We start from the raw sequence: 18,805 nt of genomic DNA, 5'->3' as shown, positions 1-18,805 counted from the left end.
TGTACTAAATCCCAAACTGGTAGTTAATTAATAAGATTCGCAGAATATATTTTCGGGTTTTAGCAGTTCCTATCATTTGTATGTTTTCTTTAACATATGCTACGTCTCATTCAATGCTTAATCATATACACAACTTAATATATCTCAATCAATTTCCAAATTTATTTCCAACAAGAAATTAGATTTACAAGTTTTTGTAGAAAGTCTACCCAAACCTTAAAGATGCATTTAGTCGCTAATAGATGCCGTGGGGGTTGAAACACGGACAACCAGTGGGGAAACTCCCTTGAAGCCAGCCGCAGACAGTGCACACTGTTTTAACCTGTAGCGTCCCATCTGTGCAGCTGGCGACAAGACGTAGACCGTATTGGCTCGTGTAGCCATCTAACGGAACTCTAGTTTGTTGGGATTAAAAGGCTGAAGCAAATCGTTACATTTAAGACTTTGTCTATTTGTACTAAACCAAAACTACAAGTTAAACAATAAGCTCCGCAGATAATATTTTCGGGTCTACAGCAGTTTGTACCATAGTTAATTTCATTAGGCAAGGCAGCATTTTGCCTAAATTCTACAAAAAACCTTGCATATTGCAGCGAGCTACTAAGCAATTTACGCTCGTGGGCTCCGCTCTGTATTTTGTTCACTCTGTGCCTTAAAGGTTATTTGTATTCCTGCGCAGTTTAATTACATTCCTTAGTTCCGCTTAAATTCTCTCGTTTTCGTGTTGCTTTCCTCAGTTGTAGTTTTCGCGTTTACTTGACATTTTGTGTTAATTTCTATTTCACATTACAGGACTTATAGTGTCGATCTCTGTTGTTTGAAGCTAATAAACATTATTGCGTTAATGTAGTCAATTACTGCAATTTAAACAACAGAAGATATACGATGGACAAGCTGCTTTTACGCCCAAATGCTGGCAGACACTTTACGCATTGGCTTCGCACTGTTACAGATTACATTGACCATCTCGCTGAAGGCGAAAACACCGTTACTGCCGCTCACAAGACTCGAATTATTATAAACTGTCTGTCACCTGATTCTTTTTCTTGTGTAGAAGATGCCGATTCTTTTGAAGATATCGTCGTGGCGCTAAAGCGAATATACGTAAAAACGAAAAACAACTTATTTGCTAGATATCTACTTGTGAGTCGCATTCAAAATTCCGACGAATCCATATCTGAGTATCTAACTGAAAACTCTTGCCAGAGATTGCACTTTACTTCTGTGACTGCTGATAAATACAAAGACGACTTAACGCGAGATGCCTTCATTAATGGTCTTTCTTCTTCTTTGATTAGGCAGCGTCTTTTGAAAATTGAAGATTTAAACCTACTTAAAGCCGCCGAAATCGCTGAAAATCTTGCCAAATCACAACAACAATCTCTCTTGATGGGTAAAAATGCATTAGTTGCTTCGGCACCCTGGAAAAGCACCGCCAGCACTCAATTCGCCGGCGGCAGTACTGAAAGCGCCGCTAGTTCATCTGCTCAGTCTCAGTTGTACCACGATGCTCCTCTGGCCACTGCTCGACGTACAAATCGACCCTAGGCAAAGTCATGTTATTTCTGTGGTGGTGCAATGCATCGTAGCCGATCTGCTTTTTCGGCACTTGAAGCTGTGTGTTATAACTGCGGGAAAAGAGGACATTTCTCTCAGGTTTGTCGAAGCAGCCCCTCTTCTAATCAAAGCAGCTCTCGTTTCCGTCCCACCTCAGCTGTGTGTTTTTCTGCACTAAGCTATATTTCAAACGCTTTCAAACTTCACTCTCTCGCTGGGGCTCCTTTAAGTCTGGGACCCGCTCTCGTAGACGGCTCGTTGGAGTCTAATCCAGTAAAAGTCTTGATTGATTCTGGTGCCTCCGGTAACTTTATCTGCAAACAGGTAGCTCATTCACTTCACTTCCGGCCCTCATACGCCCATTAGTATGGCTTCTACTTGTTTATCTATGGCCACCTCTGGCTTTACATCGGCTACAATCTCTTTACTTGGCCGTTCGTGTTCAATGACTTTCGGTATTTTAAAAGACCTTTGCGAACGCCCGTATACCCCGTTTGAAGCGTGAGGAAGACTTTATCAATACAAACGGCTTCCATTTGGCGTGACGAATGGCGTGACTGCCTTCCAACGCGTCATTGATGATTTTATTCAAGACAATAAGTTGCATAAGGTATACGCGCACCTTGATGACATCACCGTTACCGGTGCTACGTTAGAGGAACACGATCTCAACCTTCGTCGTCTTCTTGAAGCTGCTTGCAAAAATAACATCACTATAAATCAAGAAAAGTCCAGAATTAGAATAACTACTTTGGACATTCTTGGGCATCGCATTTCCTTCAATGAAATTCGACCTGACCCAAATCGTTTGCAGCGTTTATTAGAGTTGTCACCTCCAGCTTCACCAAAGGAACTAAAAGGAGTACTAGGAATGTTTTCTTACTACGCTAAGTGGATTAAGAATTTTTCACGACGTGCAGCCCCTCTTTTGAATGCAAAAGACTTCCCGCTAGACGATGATGCCGTTCTATCATTTAACGATTTAAAAGACGAGCTCGACAAAGTCACTCTTGGTGCAATTCTTGACGACTGTCTTCTTGAAGTGGAAACAGACGCCTCTGATTTTGCTGTAGCTGCCGTCTTGTCGCAAACGGAACGACCTGTGGCTTTCATGTCTCGTACATTTAACCGTTGCGAACGCAATTACCCCGCTATTGAAACGGAAGCCTCTGCTATTATTAAAGCTGTAAGAAAGTGGTCGCATTTCTTAAAGGGTCGGCATTTCACTTTAATCACGGACCAAAAATCTGTCGCTTACATGTTTGAACGAAGAAACCGCGACAAGATTAAAAATGTTAAAATGATATCGTGGAGATTAGAGTTGGGCCAATATTCCTACGATATCCGCCACCAACCAGGGACGCTGAATATTGTTCCCGATGCGTTTTCTCGAGTATGTGCGTCTTCAAAGTCTCTTCAAGATCTTTCTGCACTCCATGCATCACTTGGACACCCTAGATACGCCCGTATGTATCATTTTGTTAAATCTCACACTTTGCCTTATACTAGTGATGAAACTAAATCGGCTGGCAACAGATGCCGCGTGTGTGCCTCAAGCCACGATTCTACAAGCCTCAGGCAAGATAACTGATAAAAGCTACCAAACCGGTTAGCTTTGGGAAAGGATCAGTATGGACATCAAAGGCCCAGTATCTGGTCAAAATCCTTATCTTCTAATCGTTGTATATGAGTACAGTCGGTATCCTTTTGTTTTTCCTTGCATGAGAATGACTTCGTCCACCGTTTTGCCTCTCAAACCTATATTGCCTTTTTGGTTTTTCTGACTATATTGTGAAACGACAAACCAAACTGTCTGGAAGACGGTAAAACTTCTGCTTTGCAACCGCAATTTACCCGATAGCCGTTGGGAGGAAGTGTTATCTGGTGCTCTACATGCCATGCGGACCCTAATGTGTACCGCCACTATCCAAACACCACACGAACGCTTTTTTAGTTTAGTTCTGTCTGATACCTCCATGCCCTCATGGCTGCTGAACCGTGGCACTGTACTTCTTCGTAGGTTTGTCTGCTCGAAAGGAGACCCGTTGTGTGATCCTGTGACCTTGCTGGATGCAAATCCATCTTACGCCCACGTGCGTCATTCCAACGGACGGGAAAGCACAGCCTCAAATTCTGACCTAGCTCCTTGTCCGAACTCTTCGAGCTCAGCAGAAGATGAGATATCTTCATCTGAAGATGACGTTGCTGTTGAAATAGACAGTCCCGCTCCCCTTGAATCTACTGAATCGGCTGACTCGCCGCCTAATCTTCGTCGTTCTACCTGTGAACGAAAGTCACCTGCTCGTTATGGCGGGTGGACTGTGTAGTTGTATATTGTGGTGATGTTTTGTGAACATTATTTTATCGAGGGAGAATGCAGCGAGCTACTGAGCAGTTTACGCTCGTGGGCTCCGCTCTGTATTTTGTTCACTCTGTGCTTTAAGGGTTATTTGTATTCCTGCGCAGTTTAATTACATTCCTTAGTTTCGCTTAAAGTCTCTCGTTTTCGTGTTGGTTTCCTTAGTTGTAGTTTTTTTTTTAACTTCTATTTTACTATACATGACTTATAGTGTCGATCTCTGTTGGTTAAAACTAATAAACATTATTGCGTTTATGTAGTCAATTACTGCAAGCAGTAAAACATTAAAACAAGATTTTACTGTTTCAAACTGTCAATGCTGTCTAAACCAACCTCAAACACAAACAGAACAAGCGGGGCTCCCTTGATTCATTGCCCGGAGTTTTCGCTATTTATTTTAGCGTGTTTGTTTTAGCAATCAATTTTATATCGTATTGTATTTCGGTTTCAGGAACTGATGATGCCACATAGGCGAAATATATATTCCTTCATCTAAAACCGACTGATTTTGTTTAACAAAGGATTTTACAGTCTATTGGTTTTAGTGTATTAAAGTTAAAAAAGCAAACAGTGAGCGTCAGTTTAAGACATGCTGTTGATGGTTTTGATCTATTACCAAAGTTGCCATTTTGATCATTAAACAGTCGGTTGAATGCAAATCCTTTTGAAGTTTGGGTTGATGTTTTTTTATGAATTAAAAATAAAATCTAAAAAAAGAATTGAAAACCTTTTTACCTTCGAGTAATTCGCACAAAAATCATGTGTGAGGGGACCCATTTGTTTTTCCTTCAAATCACGTTTGTAGATCAAATGGTGTGTAGACTAAATTGTTAAACAGGGTACAAACTATATCAAATTGAAATAGGAAACACACCTTTCTAGTTTTTTAACGTTTGTCGATACAGTAGTAACAGTACAAGCCTAAAACGTTGCACCCAGGTATGCCCATAAGTTCAACGTTATAATGTTATGACTGTAACAGAAAAAAATTAGTGATGATAAGATTGAGGTATGCTTCTTAAACATTTAATATGGAGCAATTTATATTACAAACTTTCATATGTGTTGTTGTTTGGATTAAATATTACATAGAGTTGGATTATTTGATGTTAAGATTTATTTCATTTATTTTCAAACAAGATGATTCTAGATATTGTTTAAGGCCTAACTAGATTGTTGTATTCAAACCGAAGTGGCAGCCCTTTATGTGAAACTGGCATCTTTTTCGGTCGACGTGACTGAGAAAATGATAGCATTTCTTTGTGATTTTTCATCAATTAATGGTAAAATGAATTTGTTTACCGGCAATAGCTCGTTCACATCAGACTTATTTCACAAAGTGGGTGACTTTCTTGGCTTCGCCATAGTTACAACCCGACTGCTAACCAGTCTCTGTCAACCGAGTTCGCTGAACACACCAACGAACACACTGTAACGTAATTTGTGCTGATTTTCGGAATTTCTACAAATGTCATGTTTGGCTGTTGTTTACTAGCAATGAGCTGCTGGAATTTGAATGACGAACACCCTAAATAAAGTTTATCCACTAACGGCTTCGTTACTGATTGCAGTAACTGTCTTTTGTTCCAATGGTAACTCATTGTGTACGAAGTTGTTTGTGTTTACTCAGACCGCATTGGTCCTCCTAAAGCGCAGTCGTTGGAAAGTTGTTAAGCTGTTGGTCGTTAATTTGGACAATAGCTTCTGAGTACGTTATTGCCCAATCGTTCTGCATTGGTAAAAATACATTTGAAAAAACTGACGTTATGCTTAGATCTATGTATTTTAGTAAGTTGTGTCGAGCATTCTTTCTAATTCTACTTCATTTGACATCTGTCGCACTGCATTGATTGAACTGATGTGCGTGTATTGAGTAGAACGGGAACAAACAACCAAACTTCTGGAGCGTTTAATAATCCTGACCACACAAGGTTGTAAGGCATCAATCCTACAACGCAAAATCAGTCAGGCGGAAAGTCGGCAAAAAATCTAATTCTAGTTGATATATTTATATATTCGCTATTGCTCCATTTAATCTTAGTGTAACATGTGGATTCTACCAAATCTTACTTGCTACAATTGGCTATTCAACAACATTATCGAGCCCACAAATGCTCTATATGAGTCAAACAGCAAAAAAAATTGTTTCAAAAATTTTAATCAATTGCGAAGTAAACAGGTTTTTGTAAAGTTTAGATTGTGTGATATTTCCCATTAAATATTATTTATCATTTATTTTGGTTTGAACATTAGGTTGAAAAAGATCTGGAAAATGAATTCAGCAATTAAAGAAATTTCAAAAGTCTCTGTTGTTGACCAGACCGTTGGCCTGACTGTTGGCCAGACTGTTGTTCGGCAGGATTAGGGGCAGGGTTAAACCCTTTTTTACATATGCATATAGAAACCATTAATGTCTTCAGGATAGCAAAGAAGCAAAATTTACTGCATTTTAATTACCATTCGCTTAGTCGACGTTTAATGACAAGTCAACAGTATGGCGACATGTAGCAGACCAACGTCTAATGATTAACCATGGGTTTTATTTGCTTAATTGGGATTAACAGTGCACTCACATTTATATCTGAACTAATCAAGCCTTAGATATAAAACCAAATACCTAAACCTTTTTGCAACACATGCCAATGACCATACAAAAACACGGTATATCTAGGGTGCGGGGGGGATACGAACCCACGACTGAAACTTTTCGGGACTCCAGCTTTTCTACATGAGCTACACTAGCTCACTCAGTGGTTCGCCCGTCTTCGATCGAATCACAACCATTGCCTGCCTAGTATGCTGTATATTTCAGAAGTTTGTACTAACTTGCTACTGAGCGTGTGCAGTCCCGTAGCTGCAATGACCTTCCAAATCTGACGTCATCACATGCTCTCGCATTTACCCAGGTGCTTTTGCATTTGGAAACACTATGAAGAGACCTATTGTGACAAAGTTCAAGCCATGATGACAACTGCCAGGGTGGTCTTCAACACAAAGGGTCCTCAATACACTACCTGTCAATTTTGCTTCACATTTGTATGAATTTATTACGCAACACATCGAGAAGCAATGTCTTATATTTTGGTGTAATATGATAAACCGCGGCACTGTATTTCTTCGTAGGTTCGTATGCTCAAAAGAAGAGCCGTTGTGGGATCCTGTGACTTTGCTGCATGCAAATCCATCTTACGCCTATGTGCGGCATTCCAACGGACTGGGAAGCACAGTCTCAACTTCTGACCAAGCTCGTTCAATCTACTGAATCGGCTGACATGTCACTTAAAGCACGTTATGGCGAGTGGACTGTGTAGATTTATATTTTTGGGACTTTTTGTTGACAATTTTACACAGAGAGAGAGTGCAGCAAGCCATTGAGCAATTTGCACTCGTGTCAAAGTACGCTCAATCAGGGCAAGAGTGTAACCTTCATTCGAAATGCAAAGCAAACATCACCTTTTATTTACATTTCTTTAACTTTTTAGGAAACCTTAGTGCAAACATTGAATTGCATTCGACACTTCGAAGGGAAATTTTAAGATCAGGTAACAACGCGTTCTTTCCTGTTTGCTATTTCATTTATGTCACCATATCTTGTCGTGGATTGTGAGATTACCATTGTTGCGTAAACAAAAAGTGTGTTTGTAACAAACTTTGATCGGTTCCGAAACTGTTAATGCGAGGAATCTAAAATAACCTAAAATAAAAAGTCGGTGTGGATCAGTTGTTTCCTGCTTGCGTTCAATTGCAGAAAACAAAATTACAATGGAAAGGACCTGCACAATTTCAAACGCAATACAAGGATACTGTGCCAAGTTGGCTCGTAAACCATGAAAGGTTTTGGAAAAACGTTGGTGTTAGCCAAAAAACAACCCAAAATTCTCAGACTGATAAACCAATAGAACTTACAGGTACCGAAATATTGATGAACTCGCTATTTTATTTGATTGCGAAGTAAACAAATCTTTTATGCATTTCGGATTGGTTGATATTTTCGATTAAATATTATTTATCGCTCATTATAAGTTAAACATTAAGGATTTAGCAATTAATGAAATCTTGAACGCCTCGTTTGTTGGGCAGACTGTTGGCCAGACTGGTGGTGAGACCGGTGGCCAGACTGGTGGTGAGACCGGTGGCCAGGCTGGTGGCGAGACACTTGGCCAGACCGTTGTCGAAACTGTTGGTCAAACGGTTGGCGAGAACGTTGGTCAAACGGTTGGCGATGCTGTGGGCCAAACTGTCGTCGAGAAAGTTGGTCAGTGTCCGAGTCTGTATTCAAGTCTGTATCCGAATCTGCACCCGTGTCAGTATCCGGCTCAGCAGGGTTATACCTTGGCAGCACATATGGCTCTAGAAAAACGATTTTGTGTCAAGCATGCTACATGTAAACCACGTTGACTAATGGACATTTAATAGTTAAAAAGAAACATTTCACCTGCACGTGACGGCCGTGGTGGTGGTAGTTCAGTGACTCTTGATGTAGCCTAAAGTGAAAAAAAGGTATTGATTGGCAAATACACAAAGCCTTAAATCCCTAATTGCATTATTTTTACCTCATATGAATCTAGCATCGGAGGATGGTGGTAACAGGCTGACGGGTCTGAAAAAGACACAGCGTTGAAATATTATAGCTGCTACAGTTGTAAAATGTTGTAATAAATTGAGTGTCAGTTTGCCCATGTCAGTGGAAATTAAGTCGTGGAAACGGTTTCAAAATTTAAGAAAGTAAAAGGGTTGTACGGCGACAGGATAATGCCCAAATAGAAGTGATTGTACCAGTTAACATCCTACATCAGAACATAAATATTTATATCTTCCAATTACTTTACACCGAGCCAGTATTGTTGTCAGATTTTGTTTATTTAGCAAAAACATTAACCTTTAAAACAAAATAGTTTTATTACTTTTTGTCATAATCATGACAAAATCGTCTAAAAAAAGTTTTTTCAAAAAATATTGCAATTAGTTAAAAAAAATTGCTGCAAGCACACAGCAGACTAGCACAAAGTTACCATAACGATCCATGTAGCCAAAACGATCCATGTAGCCATAACGATTCATGTAGCCATAACGATCCATGTAGCCAAAACGATCCATGTAGCCATAACGATCCATGTAGCCAAAACGATCCATGTAGCCATAACGATTCATGCAGCCATAACGATTCATAATGTTTTTTTGCAGATTAATATCCTGGCGAAGACAACATTTATTTCAACTGTCAAAGATAAACCAGCAGGACAAAACTCTGAAGCAGCAAAAAACATGTTATAACAAATATTTATCAATAATAAATGACTGTTTATTTCGAACATGCACACAAACAAACATAAATATAAGACTCTACAGTTGATCATCTAGCTAAAACCATTTGTTGTCAATGTGAATCAAGCATGTCGTTAGGTTAATGCTACAAGAACTTATAAGACGCATATTCAAATTGAATACCTTCGAGTGACAAACTCTGGTAAGCGTCTTACGAACTGAATTACACAGAATAGGTGGAGTGCTTTGGTGCAGTAATATTTATTGATCGTGTTTGCGTAACGTTTTTACAACTAATGCAAGCAACGACTATTTACCTCGTTCCATTCCAACGACAAATTTACGGGTCACTGCCAGTAATAGCAATGCACTTTACTTGCCTGAAACTTATTTGTGTTTGACCTAAACATTAGAGTTACAAAATCAGCGTCTTGATAAATCAGCACTGATAACAGAAATCTACAGCAAATAATAATCGTTGTGTACCAAGCTACAGTGACTTTGCCCAGAAGTGTTTGTCTCGTACGTACTTTTGCTTTGCAGTGGGGTTTATGTGTTTAACTTCAACTCTTTCCAGAATGGAGACGGGGATGCGAAGGTTTAATTTATCTTAGTTCGTTTACGTGTTAGAACGAATAAGGTATATTAAAAGAAACTGATTCTATCGCGATGACGGTTGTGCCCGCGTAGTTATGTATGATGTTCACTTCTTAATTTCGTTTCGCTAACATGAACAGACTGAAACTTCGCAAACTATATCTGACTGCAATTCCAAGTTGGAACATGAAATTCGTTCAATTTTATCATTGTTCGTTCCGCTTTTAGAGCCAATAAGTTATATTTAGCGCGACCTTCTTCATCGTGCTAACGGAATCGACATATTCGGCCGACATGTGTCGGACAACTGAAACTTCTGCACATCACTTGTTGTAACCATAGGTTTGGAATCATTTCTTTGTCTACGTTACAGTGCAGCTGAATGGAATTAATGCATTTCAAAAAAGTTTGTGCGTAATTTAGTGTGTGTGCAAATGTATGTAGTAAAGTCCTGGTAACGTTTTGTTGAATGACGATATAAAGACTCCCTTAAATCACTTGCTTCTTTTTGTAAGTTTATCGACCGTATTGTTTGGTCGCATGACTGTTGTACTGTAGCACTTTTATGTTTGCTGAGAACCAATGCTGGTGTGCAGATAAGTGGTGTTTGTATAAAAAAGAGGAACTAGACAGTGTTGCGTACATGACCAAGTAGGAAAGTTGCGTACGTGACCGGTGCAAATACAGTCGGCACAGATTTTCTACAAAACTTTTGACGTTACCTAACTGACTTATATTTTAATATTTTGGTTTCCAACAGAGTTTTAAACCCAAAATCAAGAGACATAGGTGTTGTGGTATTTGAGGAAATCGGCAGCTTGGCCCGCAACAAACTTGTGGTGTTGACTTATTGCGATTTTGCTTTGCCTTATAACACACTTCAACAACTTTAGAAATAAGCATACTTAGTGATACACCTATCAATTTTACTGCTATTTAGGTTCATTTGCTGACAGTTGCGTAAAGGCTTACTCAGCTGATTCAAATTAGCCCTTTCTAACAATTACTCTAGGTTCAGAAATACCCTGCTTTAAAAGAAAACGGATTCAGCCTCCATTTCTAAACACGTCAACTGCGCCACAAAAATATTATTTGAAAGACCCTGTGGTCAAGAGCCGATATTACCGCTATGAAAATAAAATATATTTCGTAGTTAGACACAAGGGAAGAGTGGTGTATCGTTGGATTAATTATTGATTAACTAACGTTTAAAACAATTCGTTGCAAACCTGCAGAAATCATTTTAAAAGCAGTGCAGTGTTAACATATGTGAAAACCAAACTACTTTAGAACAAGTTAGATATATAATAAAAATAAGTCGTAAACTCATGATAAAACATCTGTGTAACAAAAACTTTCCCATTGATATACTTGATGACGTCATAAAACTCTGTAAACAATACACAAAGCAATCAAAACAAATCACGCATTACTCTTAGTTTTATTTAAACACAACCAGACCTTTAGACCAGATGTTTATTAAAGCTACATTAGAACAGACGAATGTAGTATGCGTCTTTGTTACACCCACTAAGAAATAATGGAACGAAGGCAATCTATCCCGATCGGTGTAGTCAGCCAGGTACAAGGTTTTAATCATTAGGTCCAACCATACCTTACACTAACTGCCCGCAGCAAAAAAATTGTTCTCATTCTGCCCTTTCCAAGATATATGTCGTAATAGAAACACGTGCTTGTGTTTAAGTTGCAATTTTACCTTTTCCCAAACATAAATATGTCATCGGGTTTTCCATTTGAATGCGCGCAGCTATTTGAAATTCTTTCAAGGTTCTTATAAACTCAACAGGAAAATAAATTTAATCTTTGTGGAACACAACGCCGTTAGTGCGTGAAAAGTTTGATCAGTACAAAGTTTGCTTTCGGTTCTGTTTCAAAGGTGGGTCTCAGATTGTTTTGGCAGTTTGACACATTTTGCTTGGATTTTGTGTAATAAAGTATGACTGTGTTTTATTGCGAGAATATTTCTGGTTAGTTTTCATTTGTGGGTTTAAATACCATGGCATTCTAACCCGAAAAATTGCCAATATATATATGCTAGCCGTAATACTTGGGTTTTACTGCATTATTTAATTCAAATCAAATCAATAACTGCAACTTATTACACGTTGTGTTTGCTAAAATAGCCCTACCTTTCGTTATTACAACACGCATGACATAAACCACGTTAGTAACAACTACCAAATAGGGTCTAATTAAACTAATCACGCGATCACTCACCCTTTATGTTTGATGATTCCCCTATATCCCACTTTTTTGAAGCACCAACATTCTATGGCGAAAAGTTGATAAACAAGCAGTAGTCAAAACTTTGAAACGAAACGGTTTATATCCAATAGACAATTGTTACACTATAAATGTAGGGATACTCTACAAAGTATGCCAAAGTCCGGAGTTCAAGCAAAAACATGATTTTACATCGGCCAGAATTCAACGCCACTTTTCCTGTGCGTTGTGTTGCGTCATTTAGAACGTCACTAAACCCACGTAAGTTACCGCGTTGCTGTGGTTTACGTGGTGTGTATAGAATATTATCATCAAAAACCGAATAACAATACATAACAATACATATAAATGTATATGTTTACATGACGGGAGCTTCATACATAAATATATGTTGACCACACACAATGATCAAATCTATCAGAAACATTTCTTATTCGTGCAACTGACATACGTAGTAATATCCGTTGCAACAAATCTAATCTACACCTCACTTGGTACCACAGGTGTGCTCCAGACCGTACAATATTGGAAAGCGTATTTGAAACTAATAAATGGAATTCAACTAAAACGACAAACTCAGTTTGATATCAATGACACAGTCAGATTAACCGAGACAAACGAAACCCATTCAACGTGGAGACTTAAACAAAAGGAAATTGATAAAGCAATCGATAAAATTGGTAAGGTCATGTTAAAGAAAATAAATCCACACCTTATTTCCTACGCATTGCCATTTTAAGACAGTAAGTTTGTGGCGCATTAACTAAGTTTTGCACCCCAACAACATAAATCCTGTAAAGATGGGTTTATAATTGCAATTGCTTTGTTGATGATAAGATGGTTTTATTTCATGTACGAAAAGACTGAACTGAAGTCCTGAAACTCCACGGAATGTTGGCACAAGTAACGAACATTTCGTAGCACATAGCTTAAAGTCACTGCTCCTAGATGTCATTATTATGACGTAAGTCAGTGGTTGACTGAATCAAACCTCTAAATGAAACAAAAATTAAGGCTTAAACAAAAGTAAAGATAACACAAAGCGAAACGCAATAAGCGAGTACATTTCATAGAAGAAAAGAAAGAAGGTAGCTGTCTAGTTTGCTGCAGGCGCATGGTAAACACAAAGCCAACACAGAGAACCCGCAGTCAACCATATGTGATTAGACCAGTGGTTCTTAAACTTTTTCCAAGCTGCACCCTTTATTACTTCCTCTTGCATCCTCTTTACTTCCTTTTGTTGCTGAGCTGTGCTGTGTCGTCATTGGCGTCGCGTAGCAAGTCGCGCTTGATAAATAAATGTCAGGCAATATTGAGAAGTTTCACGTTTTCTACCGGAGTCCCGCTATACCCTAATATGACACGTTTGTTGCAGCAGGCGCAGATATTAGGTAGTTAATGGTATTACTGTTTGTCATTTTTCAAGGTAAAAATGCCAAGTCGACTATTAAAAGTGACTCTTTTTGTCAGCGCTCTGAGCATGCTGCACCGAGGTTAGTGACTTTTGTTCTGATTTCAACTTAAGTGGTAAGCATAACAAATTGTGGCAGTACGACAAGGTTAAACTTTATAGTGCTGTTTTCTAGAAGACCACAGGTGTGTGCTCACTAGAAACTCCATCGAAAAGACATAAAGATTATTTTGCAAATATCACAGATCCTAATGTTATAAAAAGGGACTACGGATCCTAAAGGTGACTAAGGGGACTTCTGAAGGGGACCAAAAGAGGAAAGCGATATGAAAGGTTGGAAATCACTGTTTTAGTATATAGCAGTCTAGAGAGAAACACTAGCACAAAAATGCAGGCACCACATTTATTAGATATTGTTTAGTATTTGTTTGAATATTTTCTGCATTGGTATTAATGCGACATCTTTGAGTGAGCTGCTTTGTTTGCTAATACCTTTATATCCATCTTTGCACTTCCATTATTTTTCACGTTTTTTAGTTCTACACCAACCAAATAGCATCCCATAAACCCCTACGTCACATAACAATAGCTTGTCAAACACAACAAAAAAATTGTGCGTTATATTTGCGAATATCAAACGATCAGTTCAAATATGATGGCTTAAACAGCCCATCTGGGCGAAATACACTATCGTGGCAACACTAGTACAGGATGTATGGGAGCACACGCTTGATATATTATTTGACTTTTAAATGGGGCTTGTATTATTTAGTTTCAGAAACATTGTGTGCAGTGCATAATGTAAATTCTCGTTCATATTATTCAACAATTTCCCCCAACTCTAAGTCCTGGGTCCGACGATATGTTTCAACTGGAGTTTCCTCTCGGTTAATTGCCCTCTTCCGTTGCGACGTTAAAACGAAAACGTTTGTTGTAGTTGTTTCAAAACTTTTTTCCTGGTGTCAGATATAACACGCTATTTTAATAACTGTCAACGGTTATTCTCATTCATTACGTTTAATTATTACGACACCGCATTTATGCCGTGAATGATTTTCAGCATCATAAATTCCAGTAGTAAAACTTTTGTTTGTGAGTAACAATAGACAGTTATTTGTTGAATAAGTAAAAACAAACGGTTATCTGTTGAGTAAGCAACAACAAACAAACTAATACTGCATGACATGCGACACACAACAATAAGTTGAGATTGGATCGAAGAATAATAAACTGTCGACCAGGTTAAGTTCAAATCGTAATTCATTTACAAGAACTAATAATGATTAACCGCACACCCTTTGTTTATATTTAGCAATGTTTCACTTCACAAAATTTAATTTGTATATACTTTGTCTACACGCACACTTTGTCTATATTTAACTATAATTATGTTTTAATTTTTTGTATGATAACACTCCAATAACGTACCGCTACTTTCGTTCACTTAATTAACTGCTGTCTCGCACCAGTGATTTTGACGTCGACGAGTCGCGCCTGGACATCTGTGATTTGCCGGAAAGATCATGTGACTTTTGAGCTGCCATACTTTGTGCTATATTTAGTGCAGTTCTTGCCTGGGCCTCGTGGTGTTTGGAGCGTTCGCTTTGTAGTTGTGAAACGTGGTCGTGTTGTAACTTATTGAAACTTTGGAGATAGCCAATGTTCTAGCCATTTTATATTTATTATTCATATTAAACTTGTTTTAGTTGTTCGGTGTGAACATTACACCTTTGTCTTTAGCAGTAAGACGTCAGTGCATGGGAAATGTAGTAAGTTAAGGGCGGTGATCCGCTATAATAGTGGATAGTGTTGGGTATGCTTACTTTGTTCAGTGAAAGTTAACTACCTCGTCTTTTCCTAAAATCTTAAGCCGAATCCGATTTCACCTCACTAATTTCGTTGCAAATATAGTTACAATTATACCAATTTTTCACTAGTGGGAAACTTATTGTTTTCGGAAAAAAAAGTTGCTTTACTAAAAATTTTCTACAGCAACATGTAAGATTGATTTCTACAGCAACATGTAAGATTGAATTTTTAATATTTTTACCTGAATCCAATGGTATCTTGGTGGCGTTGTAGACAATGACAAATGACATAAGAACTCAGGATGTTTCGATACCCCAAAATTATATTTCGCGACCCACAGTTTGACAAGCCCTGTTATAGACTGTCACATCGCGGGCTTACAGTTCCATTCCAGTTAAAGCAGAGACATATTTTGCAGCAGATTTACAGGTTGTATGTTGCGAGGCAAGTGGGTTACGTATGAGTTAAAACATTAAAACAGGCTTTGAAATGTTCATCGGTTGTGCAAAGGTACATGCCTTAAGACTCTGTAGCATACTGGAAAGTTTTAGAACACACGCATTGTGTTGCAGTAAATCACTGATTGTGACGTACCTAGATCAAATGGTATCTCGGTGGCGTTGTGAATGGACCAAAATGTCTGCTTGGGCTGGAAAAGTCTCTGGCAGGTTCGACCGAACGTCAATTCACCAGTTTGATTGCTTCCTCTTGTATTTGAGCTGTAATTCTGTCTTCATTGGCGTCGCGTCGCAAATCGGCGCTTAATAAATAAATATCAGGCAATATTAAGAAGTTTCAGGTGTCCAACCGGAGTGCCGCTATACCCTAATGTGGCAAGTTTTTTTGCAGGAGGCGCAGATTTTAGGTAGTTAGTGTTATTACTGTTCATCATTTTCCAAGGTAAAAATGTCAAGTCGACTATTAAAAGCGGCGCTTTTTGTCAGCACGCTGAGTATGCTGCACCGAGGTTAGTGACTTTTGTGATTTTTGTTCTGATTTCAACTTAAGTGGTATACATGATAAATCAAATTGTGGAGGTACGATAAAATTAAACTTTATGCTGCTGTTTTCTGGGGGACCACGGGTGTAGGCTCACTAGAAACATCATCCAAAAGACATTGAGATTATGTTGTATTTATCACAGATCCTAATGTTACAAAAATGGGACTACGTATTTTGATGGTTACTTAAAGGGGGGCTACGGGTCGTGAGGGTGACTTAAAGTGATATAAAAAGAAAGCGATATAAAATGTTGGAAATCACTGTTCTAGTATCTAGCTGTTTAGACCAGTGGTTCTTAACCAGTGGGGAATTTCCCACTAGTGGGAAATTTATTGTTTTCGGAGGGAAATTATGTAAGCTTGAAAGAAGCAAACTCGGGCTCGAGGGTCGAATCCGGCTTTGAATTAACCGTTGAAAGTTGCTTTACTAAAAATTTTCTACAGCAACAAGTAAGATTGATTTCACTAAGGTTTACAAGACACATACAAATCCAAAGGCCGTTTGTTACATCACAAGACTAAAACGATCAATGACTTTGCTATTGTGCGCGAATAAAAGCCTTTTCTTTGTTGATTGTGATGCAATAAATGAATAATGCAAGCAGAGCAGACTCTTCAGTATTCCAAAAAGTTTAATCTCTCACAGAAGCACTATTTAAACTAAATGAGATTGCATTATACCTTTAGGGTCCAGACCAAATCGCTCCACAAAATTATTTTATTTAATTTTTCGCGTAACAGTAGCATAAAAATTTAGACGCCACATTTATTAGATATAGTTTGATAGTTTTTTAAAATATATTTCCTATTTTAGGCGAGCTGCTTTCTTTGCTAATACGTTTATATCAAAAAAATATATTAGTTGTGGCCAGTATATGTATCGTTTTCAACTTAATATAGATTTTCGTTTATTTTTAATCATTTTTAAGAAAGTAAACTGATGTTTAGATGATATCTTATAATAGCGCTTTCTTGCAGCTGAAACTGTTTCCTGGCGTAAAAAAACAGAGTGTCAATATCCATATTTGCACCTCTTTTATTTTTTATGTTTTTTAGTTGTACACCAACCAAGTAGCATTCCATAAATCCTTTATGTCATAAGTTATAACAATACGTCGGCACAATGAGAGATTTTGCGTTATATTTTCGAACATTACAACATATATTGTCATAAATTGAACACTTTGGAACATGTTGGCTTAAACAAACAAATTGGGCGAAAATGCGCCATCGTGGCAACGCTGGTACAGGATGTATGGGAGCATAAGCTTGTTATATTATTTTACTTTTTAAATGGTGCTCGTATCATTTAGTTTCAGACACACTATGTGTGCAGAATGTAACCGGTACCTCACATGATACAGCAATTTCCCGTAACTGTAACACATGGGCCAGACGATTTGTTTCAACTGGAGTTTCCTCTCGGTTGATTGCCCATTTCCGTTCGGGGCAGCTTGCTGCAAACAACTTTTGTAACGTAAAACTCTACAAACTTTGTCTAAAAAGTTTTTTTTAGAAATTCGTCCGTTTTTTTCCTCGTAGGTTCGAATCTCATTTCTCACATTTTTAAAATTCCTGTTCCTAACCTTATGCGCTAACCGTAAATAGAAAAATCTAGATTTACGAGGGATCCGACGACCAAGGTAAATTGGCTGGAACGTTGGAAGGTGGAAGCTTATCTTTTCCGGTTATCGTTGAAAGCTCATCTGCTTATATATCTTGTGTCACAAACCTCACAACGGAATCTGTGTCGTTTCGCATAAGTTCATGTAAGTCAGGTTTACGATTCCTTTATAACCGAAACTTAAAGCATGCGGATGAAACATGTTTTCGGTTCGGTATCAACAAAATGATGTCAAATCTATTATTTTGCAAACAAAAGAAACAACTAATTGAATAAAAGTATAATTTGCAAACAATTGTTTGATGTACAATAAAAGCGTAGTTTATAAGCACTTCTTAAACAGTGGTGATATTCCACTGGTTATCGGATCGACAACTAGATATAAGCCACACAAAATTGACAACTCGATGGTCAAAACAACTTTTTGGAACTATTTTTACTAGCTGCACTGCCTCAAGCTAACTATTGTGTGGGGTTTTGTGGGGTTTTTAGTTACTTCGTGCGGGGAAGATGTTGCTGATATACCGTACAATCTACTCTCTCCAATGTTTCCTAGTAACTACCCAAACTATGCTGGTTGTGTTTGGAGATTTCAAATGAATAGCAGCACAACCTTAGAGTTCCAATTCTCCATTTTTAACACTGAGCTAAACTACGACATTCTATACGTAAGTGTCTTAACTAATATACACCTAAAATTCCGGGAGATATTGTCGACGCAAATAATCGAATGGAAACGGTATGTTATTTTTACGAAATTTTCCGCAATACGCTTGAAATTAATACATGTTTAAGTTTGTTTGTTTTTAATGAATTTTTGAGTAACATATTTATTATAAACTGATTTTCCAGTGGGGAAAAGTTTGCTTCTAATATTGAAAAAGCAATAACTTTGCTTAAGGTGGTAGAAATAATATTTTTGACAAGCGCCTAATTTA

At 38.0% G+C, this 18,805-nt stretch overlaps 3 protein-coding genes across 3 annotated transcripts in view; 2 read left to right on the top strand and 1 right to left on the bottom strand.

Annotated features, from left to right (window-relative positions):
* Nucleotides 1-18,805, bottom strand: part of LOC145219289 (uromodulin-like) — a 121,201-nt gene that overhangs the window by 29,288 nt on the left and 73,108 nt on the right. The gene's annotated exons all lie outside the window — the stretch shown is intronic.
* LOC145220455 (uncharacterized) lies at nt 3,456-4,171 on the top strand. Its single transcript, XM_080087661.1, has one exon. The coding sequence runs from the start codon at nt 3,456-3,458 to the stop codon at nt 3,882-3,884; it is 429 nt and encodes a 142-aa protein (XP_079943787.1). The 3' UTR covers nt 3,885-4,171.
* Nucleotides 17,801-18,805, top strand: part of LOC145218008 (zona pellucida sperm-binding protein 2-like) — a 48,953-nt gene continuing 47,948 nt past the window's right edge. Inside the window, exons 1-2 of the mRNA XM_080085409.1 lie at nt 17,801-18,012; nt 18,360-18,535. The gene's annotated coding sequence lies outside the window, so the exon portion shown is untranslated. The remainder of the gene's footprint in view (nt 18,013-18,359; nt 18,536-18,805) is intronic.

This window comes from Phallusia mammillata, chromosome 3 (genome assembly GCF_965637545.1).
Source record: "Phallusia mammillata chromosome 3, kaPhaMamm4.hap1.1, whole genome shotgun sequence".
NCBI classification, from domain to species: Eukaryota; Metazoa; Chordata; class Ascidiacea; order Phlebobranchia; family Ascidiidae; genus Phallusia; species Phallusia mammillata.
The sequence above is the reverse complement of the archived record's forward strand: the minus strand, read 5'-3'. Positions and strand labels throughout refer to the sequence as shown.